This window comes from Mobula birostris, chromosome 6, assembly GCF_030028105.1.
Source record: "Mobula birostris isolate sMobBir1 chromosome 6, sMobBir1.hap1, whole genome shotgun sequence".
Classification (NCBI taxonomy): domain Eukaryota; kingdom Metazoa; phylum Chordata; class Chondrichthyes; order Myliobatiformes; family Myliobatidae; genus Mobula; species Mobula birostris.
This window is the reverse complement of record NC_092375.1, coordinates 242,446-262,584: the sequence shown is the minus strand read 5'-3', so window position 1 is coordinate 262,584 and position 20,139 is coordinate 242,446. Positions and strand designations below refer to the sequence as shown.

The following is a 20,139-nucleotide window of genomic DNA, read 5'->3' as shown; positions in this document are numbered from 1 at the left end:
GCTCTGCTGTCCTTCCTGCTAGTGTCCCTTTTCAGTCAACTTTAGCCAGTTCCCCTCTCATGCCATTGTAATTTCCTTTATTCCACTGAAATACTGACATATTGGATTTTATTTTTTCCCTCCAAATTTCAATGTGAACTCGATCATATTGTAATCAGCGCTCCCTAAGGGTTTCTTAACCTTAAGCTCTCTTATCGCCTTCGGATCATTGCACAACACAACCGATCCCCTAGTGGGCTCAACAACAAGCTGTTCTGAAAAGCCAGGGCCAGACGAGACATACCTCAGGCAACTGTGGGAAGTGAGAGAGGAGATTGGTGAGCCTCTTGCGATGATCTTTGTATCATCAATAGGGACGGGAGAAGTACCAGAGGATTGGAAGGTTGCAAATGTTGTTCCCTTATCAAACAAGGGAGTAGAGATAACCCAAGAAATTATAGACCAGTGAGTCTTAATTCAGTGGTGGGCAAGTTGTTAGAGAAGATCCTTAGGGCAGGATTTATGTACATTTGGAGAGACATAATCTGATTAGAGATAGTCAGCATGGCTTTGTCAAGGGCAGGTTGTGCCTTATGAGCCTAATTGAATGCTTTGAGTTGGTAACAAAACACAATGATGACGGTAGAGCAGTGGATGTAGTGTATATGGATTTCAGCAAGACATTTGATAAGGTACCCCATGCAAGGCTCATTCAGAAAGTAAGGAGGTATGGGATTCAAGGGGGACTTGCTTTGTGGATTATGGTTGATATTCTGCATGGAGGACAGTGACCAGTGGTTGGTGCATGGAATACACTGCCTGAGTCAGTGGTGGAGGCAGATACACCAGTGAAGTTTAAGAGACTACTGGTCAGGTATTTGGAGGAATTTAAGTTGGGGGCTTATATGGGAGGCAGAGTTTGAGGGTCGGCACAACATTGTAGGCCGAAGGGCCTGTACTGTGCTGTACTATTCTATGTTCTATGTTCTATCTCTTCTGGGACCCGTCCTCATTATGATTTTTATAAATGACCTGGATGAGGAAGTAGAGGGGTGGGTTAGTAAGTTTGTTGATGGTACAAAAGATGGGGGTGTTGTGGATAGTCTGGAGGGTTGTCAGAAGTTACAGCGGGACATTGATAGGATGCAGAACTGGACTGAGAAGCGGCAGATGGAGTTCAACCCAGATATGTGTGAAGTGGTTCATTTTGATAGGTCAAATTTGATGACAGAATATAATATTAATAGGAAGACTCTTGGCAGTGTGGAGGATCAGAGAGATCTTGGAGTCCATGTCCATAGGACATTCAAAGCTGCTGCGCAGGTTGACAGTGTTGTTAAGAAGGTGTGTGGTGTGACAGCCTTCATCAACCGTGGGATTGAGTTCACGAGCCATGAGGTAATGTTACAGATATACAAGACCTTAGTTAGACCCCACTTGGAGCACTGTGCTCATTTCTGGTCACCTCACTACAGGAAGGAAGTGGCTACTGGAGAGAGAGTGCAGATGAGATTTACAAGGATATTGCCTGGTTTGAAGAGCATGCCTTATGAGAATAGTTTGAGTGAACTTGGCTTTTTCCCCTTGGAGCAACGGAGGATGAGAGGTGACCTGATAGAGGTGTATAAGATGATGAGAGGCATTGATCATGTTGATAGCCAGAGGCTTTTTCCCAGGGCTGAAATGGTTAACACAAGGTGGTATAGTTCTAAGCTGCTTGGAAGTAGGTACAAGGAGGATGTGAGAGGTAAGTTTTTCGTACAGAGAGTGCACGCATAGAATGCACTGCCAGTGAAGCTGGTAAAGGCGGATACAATAGGGTCTTTTAAGAGACTCTTAGATAGGTACATGGAGCTTGGAGACATAGAGGGTGATGCGGTAGGAAAATTCTAGGCAATTTCTAGAGTTGGTTACATGGTTGGCACATCATTGTGGGCCAAAGGGCCTGTAATGTGCTGTAGATTTCTATGTTCTATGATTCTATGAAGGTATACGGAGAGAAGGCAGGAGATTGGTTTGCTAGAGCTGTTGGGAGTGGGTTAAAGTAGTATAGCAAGGGATAGGAACCATTTTGATAGAGGATGAGCTAACGGGCTTACAAGAAGATGACGGAAGAACAAGCCAATGATTTGGTAGAAATGCAGATAGAGCAAAGAGTTAAATTATGCAACAGAAGTAAAATTCAAAAGGGCAATGAATGCAGGACTGACGGTGCTTTGGGAATAAGGTGGACGAACTTGTGGTGCAATTAGAGATTGGTTGGTATGACATTGTGGGCATCACTGAGCCATGGCCAAAAAAAGGCCATAGTTGGGTACATCAAAGGATATACCTTGTATCAAAAAGACAGACAGGAAGACATAGGTGGTGGTGTGGATCTATCAGCAAGAGATAGAATTACATCTTTAGAAAGAGGTGACAGAGGGTCAGAGAATGTTCAGTGTTTGTGGGTGGAGTTGAGAAACTGCAAGGGTGAAAAAAGGCCATTATGTGAATCATATATAAGCATCCAAATAGTAGCCAAGATGTGGGGTTGTGATTGAAAAGGGAGCTGGAAAGAGCATGTAATAAGTTTAATGGCACAACTGTAACGGGAGACTTTAATATGAAGGGGATTGGGAAAATCAGGCTGGTGTTGGATCACAAGAGAGGGAATTTTTTGAATGCCTGCAAGATGGCTTTTTAGAGCAGCTTGTGCCTACTTGGGGAAAGGCTGTCCGAGATTGCGTGTTGAATAACAACCCAGATCTTATCAGGGAGCTTAATGTAAAGGAACCCTTAGGAGGCAGTGATCATATTATAATTGAATTCATACTGCAATTTCAGAGGGAGAAGCATAAGTCACATGTATCAGTATCACAATGGTATAAAGGGATATACAGAGGCATGAGAGAGAAGTTTGCCCAGGTGATTTGGAGAAGGGTACCGGTGGGGACGATAGCAGAGGTGGCTAAAGGTTCAAGGAATAGTTCACAAGACGCAGAAAAAATATGTCCCACAGAAGAAGTTGTTCTCAAGTGGCATGAGTAGGCAACTGTGGCTGACAAGGGAAGTTGAGGACTGCATAAAAGTCAAGGTAAGGGCATATAAGGTAGCAAAAGTAAGCATGAAGTTAGATGATAAGACAACTTTTAAAGGAATATTGGAGAGTGGCTCATGTTGTTTCATTGTTTAAAAAAGGATCGAAAAGTAATCCGGGAAATTATAGGCCAGTAAGTTTAATGTCGGTAGTAGGTAAGTTATTGGAGGGAGTACTAAGAGACAGAATCTACAAGCATTTGGATAGACAGGGACTTATTAGGGAGAGTCAACATGGCTTTGTGCATGGTAGGTCATGTTTGACCAATCTATTGGAGTTTTTCGAGGAGGTTACCAGGAAAGTGGATGAAGGGAAGGCAGTGGATATTGCCTACATGGACTTCAGTAAGGCCTTTGACAAGGTCCCGCATGGGAGGTTAGTTAGGAAAATTCAGTCGCTAGGTATACATGGAGAGGTGGTAAATTGGATTAGATATTGGCTCAGTGGAAGAAGACAAAGCGTGGTAGTAGAGAATTGCTTCTCTGAGTGGAGGCCTGTGACTAGTGGTGTGCCACAGGGATCAGTGCTGGGTCCATTGTTATTTGTCATCTATATCAATGATCTGGATGATAATGTGGTAAATTGGATCAGCAAATTTGCTGATGATACAAAGATTGGAGGTGTAGTAGACAGTGAGGAAGGTTTTCAGAGCCTGCAGAGGGACTTGGACCAGCTGGAAAAATGGGCTGAAAAATGGCAGATGGAGTTTAATACAGATAAGTGTGAGGTATTGCACGTTGGAAGGACAAATCAAGGCAGAACATACAGGGTTAATGGTAAGGCACTGAGGAGTGCAGTGGAACAGAGGGATCTGGGAATACAGATACAAAATTCCCTAAAAGTGGCGTCATAGGTAGATAGGGTTGTAAAGAGAGCTTTTGGTCCATTAGCCTTTATTAATCAAAGTATTGAGTATAAGAGCTGGAATGTTATGATGAGGTTGTATGAGGCATTGGTGAGGCCGAATCTGGAGTATTGTGTTCAGTTTTGGTCACCAAATTACAGGAAGGATATAAATAAGGTTGAAAGAGTGCAGAGAAGGTTTACAAGGATGTTGCTGGGACTTGAGAAACTCAGTTACAGAGAAAGGTTGAATAGGTTAGGACTTTATTTCCTGGAGCGTAGAAGAATGAGGGGAGATTTGGTAGAGGTATATAAAATTATGATGGGTATAGATAGAGTGAATGCAAGCAGGCTTTTTCCACTGAGGCAAGGGGAGAAAAAAACCAGAGGACATAGTTTAAGGGTGGGGGGGGAAGTTTAAAGGGAATATTAGGGGGGGCTTCTTCACACAGAGAGTGGTGGGAGTATGGAATGAGCTGCCAGACGAGGTGGTAAATGTGGGTTCTTTTTTAACATTTAAGAATAAATTGGACAGGTACATGGATGGGAGGTGTATGGAGGGATATGGTCCGTGTGCAAGTCAGTGGGACTAGGCAGAAAATGGTTCGGCACAGCCAGAAGGGCCAAAAGGCCTGTTTCTGTGCTGTAGTTTCTATGGTTCTATGGTTAATAAAGAATTCGGAGAAGGAAGTCTGAGAATCTGAGCGGGAGTTATTTTGATTTTTTCTTCTTATTACTGGAGTTAAGAGAGGTGGGACTGCGCAGGCGTGTGACTTCGGGCAGTGAGGTGTGGAAGATTTAAAAGGTCAGAAATCCTGATTCGGGTTTAATTCGGAGAAGGAAGTCTGAGAATCGGAGCGGGAGTGTTGCGGGAGCCATTTTGATTTTTTCTTCTTATCATTGGAGTTAAAAGTGGCGGGACTGCGCAGGCATGTGACGTCGGGTAGTGAAGCGTGGAAAATTTAAAAGGAACACAGCCTTATACAGCGGGCAGCAGAGTGAGCAGAGAGCAGAGTGAAGCCTTAAAGGCTTTGGCTCAATGGGTTTAGGCAGAAACGGGCGAGGCAAAGTAGGTTTGGTTTTCAATTTTTCCTGTTCTTTGAGGAAAGGGAGAAGTATGAGTGTGAGGGCAGCTTGCTGTTCTCGGTGTCGGATGTGGGAGGTCCTGGAGTCTCCTAGCTTCCGGGACATCCACATCTGCACCAGGTGCGCCAAGCTGCAGCTCCTAAGGGATCGTGTTAGGGAACTGGAGCTGCAGTTCGATGACCTTCGTCTGGTCAGGGAGAGTGAGGAGTTGATAGAGAGGAGTTACAGGCAGGTGGTCACACCGGGGCCATGGCAGGCAGACAAGTGGGTCACGGTTAGGAGAGGGAAGGGGAAGAGTCAGGTAATAGGGAGTACTCCGGTGGCTGTGCCCCTTGACAATAAGTACTCCTGTTTGAGTACTGTTGGGGGGGACAGCTTACCCGGGGGAAGCAACAGTGGCCGTGCCTCCGGCACAGAGTCCGGCCCTGTGGTTCAGAAGGGTAGGGAAAGAAGAGGAGGGCAGTAGTAATAGGGGACTCGATAGTAAGGGGGTCAGATAGGCGATTCTGTGGACGCAGTCCAGAGACCCGGATGGTAGTTTGACTCCCTGGTGCCAGGGTCCGGGATGTTTCTAATTGCGTCCAAGATATCTTGAAGTGGGAGAGTGAGGAGCCAGAGGTCGTGGTACATATAGGTACCAATGACATGGGTAGGAAAAGGGAAGAGGTTCTGAAAGGAGAATATAGAGAGTTAGGAAGGGAGTTGAGAAGAAGGACTGCAAAGGTAGTAATCTCGGGATTACTGCCTGTACCACGCGACAGTGATAGTAGGAATGCAGTGAGGTGGAGGATAAATGCGTGGCTGAGGGATTGGAGCAGGGGGCAGGGATTCAAGTTTCTGGATCTTTGGGACCTCTTTTGGCGCAGGTGTGACCTGTACAAAAAGGACGGGTTGCACTTGAATCCTAGGGGGACCAATATCCTGGCGGGGAGATTTGCGAAGGCTACTGGGGAGACTTTAAACTAGAATGATTGGGGGGTGGGAATCAAATTGAGGAGACTAGGAGAGAGGAGGTTAGTTCACAAATAGAGAAAGCCAGTAGACAGTGTGTGAGGCAGGATAAGCAGGGGACAGAGATCAGGAGCACTCAGACCGAAGATGTAGGGGAGAAAGAAGAAAAAGATAACAAAGTTGTTTGCACCATTAGGGATAAACAGAGAGTAAGAGGTGGAGAGTTTCTTAAATGCATCTATTTTAATGCTAGGAGCATTGTAAGAAAGGCGGATGAGCTTAGAGCATGGATTGATACCTGGAAATATGATGTTGTAGCTATTAGTGAAACATAGTTGCAGGAGGGATGTGATTGGCAACTAAATATTCCTGGATTTTGTTGCTTCAGATGTGATAGAATTGGAAGGGCAAGAGGGGGAGGTGTTGCATTGCTTGTCGGAGAAAATATTACAGTGGTGCTTTGGCAAGATAGATTAGAGAACTCGACTAGGGAGGCTATTTGGGTGGAATTGAGGAATGGGAAAGGTGTAGTGACGCTTATAGGGGTGTATTATAGACCACCTAATGGGGAGCGAGAATTGGAGGAGCAAATTTGTAAGGAGATAGCAGATATCTGTAGTAAGCACAAGGTTGTGATTGTGGGAGATTTTAATTTTCCACACATGGACTGGGAAGGCCATTCTGTAAAAGGACTGGATGGTTTGGAGTTTGTAAAATGTGTGCAAGATAGTTTTTTGCAGCAATACATAGAGGTACCAATTAGAGAAGGGGCAGTGCTGGATCTCCTGTTAGGGAATGAGATAGGTCAGGTGACGGAGGTATGTGTTGGGGAGCAGTTCGGGTCCAGTGATCACAATGCCATTAGTTTCAATATAATTATGGAGAAGGATAGGACTGGACCCAGGGTTGAGATTTTTGATTGGAGAAAGGCTAACTTTGAGGAGAGGCAAAAGGATTTAGGAGGAGTGAATTGGGACAATTTGTTTTATGGGAAGGATGTAATAGAGAAATGGAGGTCATTTAAAGGTGAAATTTTGAGGGAACAAAAACTTTATGTCCCTGTTATGTTAAAAGGAAAGGTTAGAAGTTTGAGAGAGCCATGGTTTTCAAGGGATATTGGAAACTTGGTTCGGGAAAAAGAGAGACATCTACAATAAATATAGGCAACACACATCAAAGTTGCTGGTGATCGTAGCAGGCCAGGCAGCATCTCTGGGAAGAGGTGCAGTCGACGTTTCAGGCCGAGACCCTTCGTCAGGACGGTCTATATAGGCATCTAGGAGTAAATGAGGTGCTTGAGGAATATAAAGAATGTAAAAAGAATCTTAAGAAACAAATTAGAAAAGCTAAAAGAAGATATGAGGGTGCTTTGGCAAGTAAGGTGAAAATAAATCCCAAGGGTTTCTACCGTTATATTAATGGTCAAAGGATAGTGAGGGATAAAGTTGGTCCCTTAGAGAATCAGAGTGGATGGCTATGTGCGGAGCCAAAAGAGATGGAGGAGATTCTTAACAATTTCTTTTCTTCGGTATTCACTAAGGAGAAGGATATTGAATTGTGTAAGGTAAGGGGAACAAGTAGAGATGTTATGGGAACTATAATGATTAAAGAAAAGGAAGTACTGGCGCTTTTAAGGAATATAAAAGTGGATAACTCTCCGGGTCCTGACAGGATATTCCCTAGGACCTTGAGGGAAGTTAGTGTAGAAATAGCAGGGGCTCTAACAGAAATATTTCAAATGTCATTAGAAACGGGGATGGTGCCAGAGGATTGGCGTATTGCTCATGCTGTTCCATTGTTTAAAAAGGGTTCTTAGAGTAAACCTAGCAATTATCCGCCTGTGAGTTTGATGTCAGTGGTGGGTAAGTTGATGGAAAGTATTCTTAGAGATGGTATATATAATTATCTGGATAGACAGGGTCTGATTAGGAACAGTCAACATGGATTTGTGCATGGAAGGTCATGTTTGACAAATCTTATTGAATTTTTTGAAGAGCTTACTAGGAAAATTGATGAGAGTAAAGCAGTGGATGTTGTCTATATGGACTTCACTAAGGCCTTTGACAAGGTTCCACATGGAAGGTTAGTTAGGGGAAGGTTCAATCATTAGGCATTAATATTGAAGTAGTAAAATGGATTCAGCAGTGGCTGGATGGGAGACGCCAGAGAGTAGTGGTCGATAACTGTTTGTCAGATTGGAGGCCGGTGACCAGTGGTGTGCCTCAGGGATCTGTACTGGGTCCAATGTTGTTTGTCATATATATTAATGATCTGGATGATGGGGTGGTAAATTGGATTAGTAAGTATGCAGATGATACTAAGATAGGTGGAGTTGTGGATAATGAAGTGGGTTTTCAAAGATTGCAGAGAGATTTAGGCCAGTTAGAAGAGTGGGCTGAAAGATGGCAGATGGAGATTAATGCTGATAAATGTGAGGTGCTGCATTTTGGTAGGACTAATCAAAATAGGGCATACATGGTAAATGGTAGGGCATTGAAGAATGCAGTAAAACAGAGGGATCTAGGAATAATGGTGCATAGTTCCCTGAAGGTGGAATCTCATGTGGGTAGGGTGGTGAAGAAAGCTTTTGGTGTGCTGGCCTTTATAAATCAGAGCATTGAGTATAGGAGTTGGGATGTAATGTTGAAATTGTACAAAGTATTGGTAAGGCCAAATTTGGAGTATTGTGTACAGTTCTGGTCACCAAATTATAGGAAAGGTGTCAACAAAATAGAGAGAGTACGGAGAAGATTTACTCGAATGCTCCCTGGGCCTCATCTCCTAAGTTACAGAGAAAGGTTGAACAAGTTGTGTCTTTATTCTTTGGAGTGTAGAAGGTTGAGGGGCAACTTGATAGAGGTATTTAAAATTATGAGAGGGATAGAAAGAGTTTTTCCATTAAGAGTGGGGGAGATTCAAACAAGAGAACATGAGTTGAGAGTTAAAGGGCAAAAGTTTAGGGGTAACATGAGGGGGAACTTCTTTACTCAGAGAGTGGTAGCTGTGTGGAACGAGCTTCCAGCAGAAGTGGTTCAGGCAGGCTCGATGTTGAAATTTAAGGTTAAATTGGATAGCTATATGGACAGGAAAGGAATGGAGGGTTATGGGCTGAGTGCAGGTTGGTGGGACTAGGTGAGAGTAAGGGTTTGGCACGGACTAGAAGGGCCGAGATGGCCTGTTTCCGTGCTGTAATTGTTATATGGTTATAAAATCCAACAAAAGGCAAATAATAAGCTATAAGAAGGGAAAAGATAAAATATGAGGCACAGAGGAGCTGCCAGGAGTAAGTTTTTTAGGTATGGAGGAAATGTTGGGGTAGTTTTTTACGCAGAGAGTGGTGAGTGCGTGGAATGGGCTGCCAGTGACAGTGGTGAAGGCGGATATGATAGGGTCTTTTAAGAGACTCCTGGACGGGTACATGGTGCTCAGAAAAATAGAGTGCTATGGGTAACCCTGGGTAATTTCTAAGATAAGGACATGGTTGGCACAGCTTTGTGGGCTGAAGGGTCTGTATTGTGCTGTAGGTTTCCTATGTTTCTATGAGGACAAACTAGCTGGTAATATAAGGCAGAATACCAAATTTTTTTTTCAGTTATATAAAGAGTAAAACGGAGGTCAGAGTTGAAATTGGATCAATGGAAAATGATGCTCGTAAGGTTGTAATGGGGGAGAAAGAAATGGCAGATGAATTTAATGGGTACTTTGCAACTGACTTCACTGTGGAGGATACTAGCAGTATGCCAGAGGTCTGTGAGTGTCAGGAAGCAGGGGTGAGTGCCATTGCCATTACAAAGGAAATAGTGCCAAGCAAACTCAAAGGTCTGAAGGTGGATAAGTCACCTGGGCCAGATGGACTAAATCCCGGAATCCTGAGAGAGGTTGCTGAAGAGATATGTCATGGTCCGGTCTGTGAAGTCCGCATTCCAGTTCACGATCCGGTCCGTGGACTCAGGACTCCGGGTCTTCCAGCTGTCCTTTGTTTTGGTTGGGTTAATCATAAGCACCTGATTCCCATCTTGGGGCTTGGAATATAAGTGGCCTTGGGGTCATGTGTGAGCTGCTGGTTTGTCTTGTCAAGATTCCCTGGGAGCAATCTGCCAGTGGAAGGCTAGAGTGACCACTTACCAGCTTTAGGCTGCGTTGGTGAACCATTGCCTCCTGGAGCCTTGCTGTCAGTAGTCAGAGCTGTCTTTGCAGTATGGATTTGGCTGTTTCCCGGGCCAGCTGAGTGGCTGTCAACCACTCCAAACTAGGTTGGAATCCAGCTGTTTCTGTAGCCAGCTGAGGTTGCTGGCTGTAACTGCGACTCGGAGCTTCCCCAGAGCAGGGATGGAACTGTCTGTCGTTCTTTGGTGTTTGTCTCTTCTTGTCCTCACCTCCGTGGGGTAAGTCAGGCTGTTTTGCTGTTGCCCTGTGGGGGGAATCTGTCTTGTCTTGTCCTTGCCTCCATGGGGTAAGTCAGGCCATTCTGCTGTTACCCTATGGTTGGACCTGTCCCCTCTTGTCCTTGCCTCTATGGGGTAAATCAGGCCGTTCTGCCATTGCCTTGTGGGGGATCTGTCTTGTCTTGTTCTTGCTTCCGTGGGGTAAGTCAGGCTGTTCTGCCGTTGACCTGCAGGGGGATCTGTCTTGTCTTTGCCTCTGTTGGGTAAGTCCGGCTGTTCTGCCGTTACCCGATGGATGGACCTATTCCACCTTGGTGTGGAGATAAAGCTGAGTCCCGGCTTGTCTAAGGATAAGTCCCGGCTCTTATTCTATGTACTGTCCAGTCTCATGTTAGTGTCGTGTTAAAGATGAGTCCCGGCTTTTCGAAGGATAAGTCCTGGCTCTATGTTGATGTACAATTCTCAGTCTGTCTCCGAGCTCCAGCCTCCAAGTTATCAGCCTCCGCATTCTTAAGACCCAAGACCCCAGCCTGTCTCCAAGCCTCAAGACTCAAGACCCCAGCCTCAAGCCTCAAGCCTCTAGACCCCAGCCACGTCATGCCCTTGCCTAGTTCTGGGGTCCGATCCCAAGGCAAGACCCAGGTTCTGGGTCCTTGTATAGTCTCTGGCTCGGAGTCCAAGCCCAGGCTCCTAGTTCATGGTTCCTTGTGCGGTTTACCTGTTTCTTGTCCATGTCCTAGCCCAGGTCCCGCATCCTAGTCCTGTCCCTAGTACTTCAGTGTCTGTGTCTTGCTTTAGGTCCGCTCCCAGCGCCCCCCGTTATGACAAGATATGGATGCATTGGTCATATTCTTTCAAGAACCACTTGATTCTGGCATGGTCCTGGAGGATTGGAAGATTGCAAATGATACTTCACTCTTTAAGAAGGGAGGAAGACAAAAGAAAGGAAATTATGGGCCTATTAGCCTCACCTTTGTGGTTGAGAAAGTATTGGAGTCTATTATTAAGGATGAAGTTTTGAGGTACTTGGAGACTAATGATAAAATAAGTCAAAGTCAGCATGGTTTCTGTAAAGGGAATTCTTGCCTGACAAATCTGTTAGAGTTCTTTGAGGAAGTAACAAGCAGTGTAGACAAAAGAGAGGCAGTGGATGTCATTAACTTAGAGTTTCAGAAGGCATTTGATAAGGTGCCACACATGAGGCTGAATAATAAGATAAAATATTATGGCATTACAGGAAGGTAGCTGGCATGAACATCAGAATAGCTGGCAGGCAGGAGGCAGTGAGTGGGAATAAAAGGGGCCTATATTGGTTGGCTGCCAGTGACTAGTGGTGTTCCTCAGGGTCAGTATTGGGACGACTGCTTTTCACATTGTTTGTCAATGAATTGGATAATGGAATTGATGGCTTTGTGGCAAAGTTTGCAGATGATACAAAGATGGGTGGAAGGGTAGGTGGTGGTGAAGAAGCAATGTGATTGCAGCAGAATGAAGACAAAGTGGAAGAATGGGCAAAAAAGTGGCAGATGGAATACGATGTTTGGAAATGTATGATAATGCGTTTTTTAAAAAAGAACAATAGTGTGGACTATTATCTAGATGAGGAGAAGGTTCAAACATCAGAAGTGCAGAGGGACTTAGTAGTCCTCATGCAAGATTCCCAGAAGGTTAATTTACAGGTTGAGTCTGTGGTAGAGAAGGCAAATGCAATGTTGGCATTTATTTCAAGGGGAATAGAATATAAAAGCAAGGAGATAATGTTGAGGCTTTATTATACACTATTTCGGCAGCACCTGGAATATTGTCAACAGTTTTGGGCCCCATATCTCAGAAAGGATGTGTTGTCATTGGATAGAGGACAGAGGAGGTTCATGAGGATGATTCCAGGAATTAAGGAGTTAACACATGAGGAGCATTTGGAATTTTGGGCCTGTACTCACTGGAATTTTGAAGAATGCAGGGGGATCTCATTGAAACCAACTGAATGTTGAAAGGATTAGACAGGGTGGACATGGAGAGGATGTTTCTTATGGTGGTGGTATCCGAAACTAGAGGGCACAGCCTCAAAATTGAGGGGCGACCTTTTAGAACAGTGGTAAGGAGGAATTTTTTTTAGCCAGAGAATAATAAATCTGTGGAGTGCTCTGTCACAGACTGCAGTGGAGGTCAAGTACGAGGGTATATTTAAGGTGGAAGTTGATCATTTCCTGATCAGTGTGGACATCAAATGATATGGTGAGAAAGCAGGTGTATGGGGTTTAGTGGGATCAGGGATCAGCCTGATGGAATGGTGGAGAAGGGCTTAATGGCCTAATTCTGCTCCCATATCTTATGGTCTTATGATTCTATACATTTCTGAAGTGACTCTTCATTCTCTAAATCAAGCAATCCTGGGCCATAACTCCAAGCCTCACCATCAGTCTGCAGTCAATTCCCAAGCCAGGAACCAATACAAAATGCCAAGTACAGAAAAGCTTTACAAGGATGGTACTGGGACTGGAGGACTGAGATATGAGGACCAGATTGGACAGGCTGGGACAGTTTTCCTTGGAGCAAAGGAGGTTGAGGGGTCATGTTATGATAGGCATAGAATCATGAGAGACATAGAGAAGGTTGGGTTAGAGATGGTCATGGCATTTTCAGAGTAAGTGAGTCTAAAGGTATAGGTCTAAGGTGAGAGTGTCACAAACGTGAGAAAATCGGCAGATACTGTTAATCTGAAGCAACACACACAAAATGCTGGAGGAACTCCATAGTCCAGGCTGCATCTATGGAAAAGAGTAAACAGTTGACGTTTCAGGCCAAGACATTATCAGGATTCATCAAAATTGAGGGGGCGACCATTTAGTTAAGGCGGAATTATTTTAGCCAGAGAGCAGTGAATCTGTGGAATGCTCTGCCACAGACTGCGGTGGAGGCCAAGTTTGTGGGTATAGTTAAAGCGGAAGTTGATTGTTTCCTGATCGGTCAGGACATCAAAGAATATGGCGAGAAGGCAGGTGTATGGGGTTGAGTGGGATCTGGGATCAGCCATGATGGAATGCCTGAGCAGACTCAATGGGCTGAATGGCCCAATTCTGCTCCTATGTCTTATGGTCTTATGGACTCACGAAAGGTCTCAGCCAAAAATGTCGACTGTTTACTCTTTTCCATAGATGCTGCTTGGTCTGTTGATTTCCTCTGGCATTTTGTGTGTATTAAGGTGAGAGTAGAAAGGTTTAAAGGGGTCCTAAAGGGCAAGTACATGGAACAAGCTGTGGGAAAATGTGGCAGAGACAGGTACAATTACAATGTTTAAAAGAGATCTGGACAGTTATAGGGATAGGAAAGGTTTTGAGAGATGTGAGCCCAGTACAGTCAATGGGATTAGCTAATAAGGTACCTTGATTAGTATGAATGAATTGGGCTGAAGGGCCTGTTTTTATGCTGAGTGATTCTGTATGCAGATGTTAATCTTTATGTCAGAGCCTGGATCTAAATCAACATAAGAACATAAGAAATAGGAGCAGGAGTCGGCCATCTGGCCCATCGAGCCTGCTCTGCCATTCAATAAGATCATGGCTGATCTGGCCATGGACTCATCTCCACCTACCTGCTTTTTCTGCATAACCCTTAATTCCCCTACAATGTAAAAATATATCCAAACTTATCTTAACTATATTTACTGAGATAGCCTCCACACTTCATCGGGCAAAGAATTCCGCAGATTCATCACTCTCTGGGAAAAGAAGTTTCTCCTCATCTTTATCCTAAATCTACTCCCCTGAACCTTGAAGCCATGTCCCCTCATTCTAGTCTCTCCTACCAGTAGAAACAACTTTCCTGCCTCTTATCTATCCCCTTCATCCCAGATAGCACATCCAGGACAAGTACCCGAGAATTCAATCCCAGATGTCATTGACAGCTGCAGTCCAGACCCATAAAGTGCTCCCCTCTGAGCTGCAGCTTAAGTCTTAGGGCCGACCTCAGACTACAGGATCTATTATAGTCCCTGGCCTTTTCCTCAGCCCCCCATCTACAAACACCAGCATTCGGCTCCATCAGTGCTCAGTTCCAGTCTCCGGTGTCAGCACAAATGGAAGTGCACCGCCTCAGCCTGCAATCCCAGGCCATGATGCCGAGACTCATAACCCCAACTATAACTAAGACCCAAACCAGTCTCGTCTCAAACCTGTACCTCACCTCAGCTTCTAAACCCTGTCCTGTACCCATGTCACGTAACACATCAGCTTGTCTGTCAAACACATTTCCAACAGTGCATCTGGAGAACTCTTACCCGTCACTTCTTCTTGCTATTTCATCGCGTAGTTTTCGAATGTCATTTCGACATTTCTCGATTTCAACGACCTTCAGCCCTTCCACTGCCACAAAACAGAAAGTTGAATGAAAACCCTACGGTAACACAGGTCCTGCAAGCTCTCCCATTCACATTTCCCCACTATTTTGATTCCTAACTTTGTCTGATATCTGCCTCCACAACCTCGCCATCAACTGTCCGCGCACTCTGGTTCCCACCCCGCTGCAAATCTAGTTAAATCCCACCATGCAGCATTAACAAGCCTTCCTGCTAATAAATTAGTCCCCTCCAGTTCAGGTGCGAACTGTCACTTCCGTACAGGTCCTATCTTTCTGTACAGGAAAACATAGAAAGGGTGCAGAAGGGATTTACAAGGATGTTGCCTGGACTGGGGAGCATGCCTTATGAGAATAGGTAGAGTGAAATCGGTCCTTGGAGCGACAGAGGTTGAAAGGTGACTTGATAGAGATGTTCAACATAATGAGAGGCATTGATCATGTGGATAGTCAGAGGCTTTTTCCCAGGGCTGAAATGGCTAACATGAGAGGGCACAGTTTTAAGGTGCTGGGGAGTCGGTACAGAGGAGATGTCAGGGGTAAGTTTTGTACGCAGAGAGTGGTGAGTGTGTGGAATGGGCTGCCGGTGGCAGTGGATGCAGAAATGATAGGGTCTTTTAAGAGACTCCTGGATGGCTACATGGAGCTTAGAAAAATAGAGGGCTATGGGTAAAACCTAGGTAGTTCTAAAGTAGGGACATGTTCGACGCAGCTTTGTGGGCCGAAGGGTCTGTATTGTGCTGTATGTTTTCTATGTTTCTGTGTTTCTATGCCATCTTTTCTGGAAGAGAGCCCAGTGATCCAAAAATCTTATGCCTTCCCTCCTACACCAATTCCTAGGCCAAGTATATAATAGAGGAGGGGAGAAGATGGCGGCGCGATGCAGCTCGCAGTGGCCACTCTGGTGGTGATATCTGTTATCTGTGAAGTAGGGGCCGTGCACAATCCTGATTTGATGGAGACGGATGTGAGAGCATGAAGGAACATCTGGTGAAACTTCTGAAATGCTTGTGTAGCCCCCCTGGCCACCCTCAGGGTCGCTCGGCTTGCTGTCGTCTAGGAAAACAGCCTCAGCCCCACCAAACTGGGTAATTAGTTTGTGTGGATGCTGTGTGATGTACCCCATGCTGCCCAAATAACAGACAATACACCAGATGCAATTAAATGATATACAGTTTATAGATATTACTGGAACTATATAATTAAAAGAGAATAAAATATAAAAGGAAAATAAAAGGTGCCACACTTATCAAAGTTCCATCTCTTCGTGCACAAAAAAACCGTTGGAGCTCAAGGACCTTCTTCTGCACCCTGCGACCCCCTCGGACCACCTCGACCGGCCGCCTGGGACCAACAACGGTGGTCGACCAGACGCTCCACACGAATCCGTCTCCGTCTCCTTGCCGAATGTCCCGCTCGGGGTCCGACCCCGTTAGCGGACTCACAGCACCTTGTCCATCCTCTGTCTCGCTCTCCCGCCTTCTGCTCCCAAAACCCCCTCGCAAACAGTATCTTCAAATACACCAAAACCATAACAACTATCCCAATTGGTTAATAACGTATTTCTTATCACCCTCTAAACCACAACAAGCTGCTAGCACAAACTTTCTCAGCGTTTAACACAACAAAGCCGCATTCCCCAGATTAACATAACAAAGACGCCATTTTAATTAGCCTCCGCAGTAACATAAAAATCGAAACCCCCGTACACTCTCCCCCCACCAAATAAAGTCATGTCCTCATGACTTCTAAATAACTCGCCACCCAGTCCTACAGCCACACAACACACACATACACAGATACACACAGTGACAGTGCTCCCCAAACAGTGGACCTTACTCCCGTCCCACGGGTGCTAAATAGGCCAACCTATCTGGGAGCTTCTTAACCCTCTGAGACCTCCGTACCCCCTCACCTAAACCCAAAAGGCTCAGACACTACTAGGGATACCTCGGGCCTGCTTGCCAACTCCTCTCTCACTCAGGCCACCACTACAGCTCGGAGCCCCCAGTCCCGTGTCCAGGGCCCCGCCTCTCCTCCTTCCCAATCCTGCCGCAACTCAGAGTGCCCACAGCTAGCCCTCCCCACTACACCTGACTCAGTGGGAGAAGGGCCAAAGGTCTCTTCCTCAATCACGGGGAAGTTAGCGAAAGGCAGCATGTTCCACATGTGCAGCACATCATCCTTCGAATCCATATCCTTCCTCATTCCCTCGATCGATAGCTGCTGGTTAAGTTTCTCCAAACTGAAACATTTAGCCGGGGCTACCCCTTCAGCCTCCTGCAGTCGAGACGTCAGCTTCTTCGGGGACTCCTTCAACTCTCGCCACAGCTTCAGCAGTTCTGACTCAGGGTTCCTGGCCATCTCAATCTGGGACGCAGATACCCCACCAGCTTCTTCCTCCCTGACCTGAAAAGCAGCAGTTAAAGGATGTTCAGCCTCCGGTTGTTTCTTCTTGAGGGCGTCCTTCAGGTCAACGTTCAGTTTTTCCACTTCATTTAAACTCGCGATAGTCATCTTCAGGTTCCTTTCAAGCGTCCGCCTCCCTTTTCCGAGATCTGTCCTCCATTTCTTTACCTCCTCGGGAATGTAGTCAAACTCCCCTCCCTGGGCTCTCGGTTTTCTGTTGACCTTAGTCAGAACACTTCCATGATCTTCCCCAACTTGCAAGTCTTCCAATCTGTTCTGAATCGACGTCTTGAGTTTCTGCTGATCCCTTCGAAGGCAGGCCATTGTTTCTTCTTGCTGGATTAATTCGTCAGTATATGACCGCAGTGCAGTGCAAATCCCCTCTCTTCCCTGTGTCTCATTCAGATTGACGACCTGGGTTTCCATCCCCCAGTCCACCACCGTCTGTCTCAACACCAGGAAGTTCAACTGGTATGTCGGGTCATTTTCCTCACATTGCACCAAACTCCTCCGGCCAAAAACTCCTCCACATTTGACACTTTGCTTCGGTCGCCCAGGCTCAGCCACTCATCTCGCCTCATAGTCCCCCCAGGCGAATCCAAGCTCTAGGCGGTCATCCACATACGTCAAAACTCCACACACCTTCATTTCCCCCATGGTCTTCCTCATGCCCTGTGGGAAGGATGCAGGGGCTCCGGATATGCCCTTGGGCATCTTTTCAGATCGGAAGAATCCTAGGGAACTAGTAAAGGCCATCTTCAGCTCAACAGCCGTACTCCTCAGGATCTGGCAACATCCACCCCTCAGATGCAGCACATTAAACCACATCGCATAATCCACACACACGCTGCCTTCATCTTCCACGCCGCTAGGGTCCAGTTGCCGCAACCTCTCTCTCACTGAGGTGTCTTCAGCGGTCAACTCCCCTCTTTCAAATAACTGACAGCTGTCACTATGGTATAAGTGAACCTGACAGCTCTAATACCGTCACCAGCCCGCCTACTCAAACTTTCAACCAATCCCTGTCGTTCTCCCTCAACCGAGCACTGCCACTCATCTAACAACTGAGAGATCTGCTCCGCCCACGTCTCACACGCCTCCGCCCCTCTTGAGGTGGACACTATCCCAAGTGCCAGGCGGAGCCTGCCAGAGCTAGAACATTTATTCGCAGACTCTACCTCCAAATCAAACCACTCTTTCCTCTCTCTCCCAACCGCATGGACAGCCCCTAGTGCCACCTCCAACTCGTCAATGCTAGTCTGAACTCGAACAAAGACCTCACCCACCACGCATACAGCAATCACCAGCAAATAACCCACAGAGACACACATTACAGATTTAAACAGGGCACCCACACAGCATACCAACAGACTCAAGCATCCCGGACAAAGCCCCCACAATGTAACCCCCCTGGCCACCCTCAGGGTTGCTCAGCTCGCTGTCGTCTAAGGAAACAGCCTCGGCCCCGCCAAACTGGGTGTCAAAGTTCAATCTCTTCGTGCACAAAAAAACCCGTCGGAGCTCAAGGACCTTCTTCTGCACCCTGCGACCCCCTCGGACCACCTCGACCGGCCGCCTGGGACCAACAACGGTGGTCGACCAGACGCTCCACACGAATCCGTCTCCGTCTCCTTGCCGAACGTCCCGCTCGGGGTCCGACCCCGTTAGCGGACTCACAGCACCTCGTCCATCCTCTGTCTCACTCTCCCGCCTTCTGCCCCCAAAACCCCCTCGCAAACAGTATCTTCAAATACACCAAAACCATAACAACTATCCCAATTGGTTAATAACGTATTTCTTATCACCCCCTAAACCACAACAAGCTGCTAGCGCAAACTTTCTCAGCATTTAAGACAACAAAGCCGCATTCCCCAGATTAACATAACAAAGACGCCATTTTAATTAGCCTCCGCAGTAACATAAAAATTGAAACCCCCGTACACTTGCTTCACTGCTGCTGTTACTGTGTGGTCCGGAATCTCCGGAAGAGAAGGCCCTGAGTCCTCAGCTTTGCTTGTTGCTTGGCAGCCGGGGTGGGTTTGAAGCGCCCAGCAGAGGATGGTGCTCGGTGCTTGGTGTCAAAGGGCTGGTCGGAGGCTCGAAGTTTTCGGACGTACTCAGAGTCCACTGCAGTCGGGTGCTTCCAATGGTGCTGCATCGGTAAGTTTGCGCCGCTTGGAGGTTCATGGCAGGGAGAGTTGCTCCCGTCTACCGTCTGTGTGAGATGATGAGGCTATCGGGACTTTGAGACTATTTTTTTACCGTGCCCATGGTCTGCTCTTTATCAAATTATGGTATTGCTTTGCACTGTTGTAACTATATGTTATAATTATGTGGTTTTGTCAGTTTTAGTCTTGGTTTGTCCTATGTTTCTTGTAATATCATTCTGGAGGAACATTGTATCATTTTTAATGCATGCATTTCTAAATGACAATAAATGAGGACTGAGTGTCCTCATAATCTGATCTAATATTCAATTTAATGATTTAGCTTTATAATTCTTAATTTGACATTTTAGCCCTGGGAAAAAGCCTCTGACTATCCACATGATCAATGCCTCTCATCATCTTGTACACCCCTATCAGGTCACCTCTCATCCTCTGCCGCTCCAAGGAGAAAAGGCTGAGTTCACTCAACCTATTCTCATAATGCACGCTCCCTAATCCAGGCAACATCCTTGTAAACGTCCTCTGCACCCTTTCTATAGTTTCCATATCCTTCCTGTAGTGAGGTGACCAGAAATGAACATAGTACTCCAAGTGGGGTGTGACCAAGGTCCGAGAACTGTAACATTACCTCTCGGCTCTTAAACTCAATCCCACTTGATCTTCCTAGTTCTGGACTCACAAGAACGTGGCACGATAAGCAATCCTGAGATCACAATCCTGGGGTTCCTGCACTTTAATTTAGCTAACACCCTGAACTCCCTATCACTATTAAGGACAACCAACATGGCTTCATGCGTTATAGGTCATGTCTTACCAAATTTAAAGAGATTTTGAGGAAGTAATAGGAACATGGATGAAGGCAAAGTCATGGAAGTTGTCTACATGG

General features: G+C 46.0%; 1 protein-coding gene across 1 annotated transcript in view; it reads right to left on the bottom strand.

Annotated features, from left to right (window-relative positions):
* Positions 1-20,139, bottom strand: part of pde9aa (phosphodiesterase 9aa) — a 267,251-nt gene that overhangs the window by 168,627 nt on the left and 78,485 nt on the right. Inside the window, exons 7-8 of the mRNA XM_072262191.1 lie at positions 14,607-14,684; positions 5,091-5,117 (exon numbers count right to left, since the gene is read on the bottom strand). Of these exons, the coding sequence (XP_072118292.1) occupies positions 5,091-5,117; positions 14,607-14,684 (105 nt within the window). The remainder of the gene's footprint in view (positions 1-5,090; positions 5,118-14,606; positions 14,685-20,139) is intronic.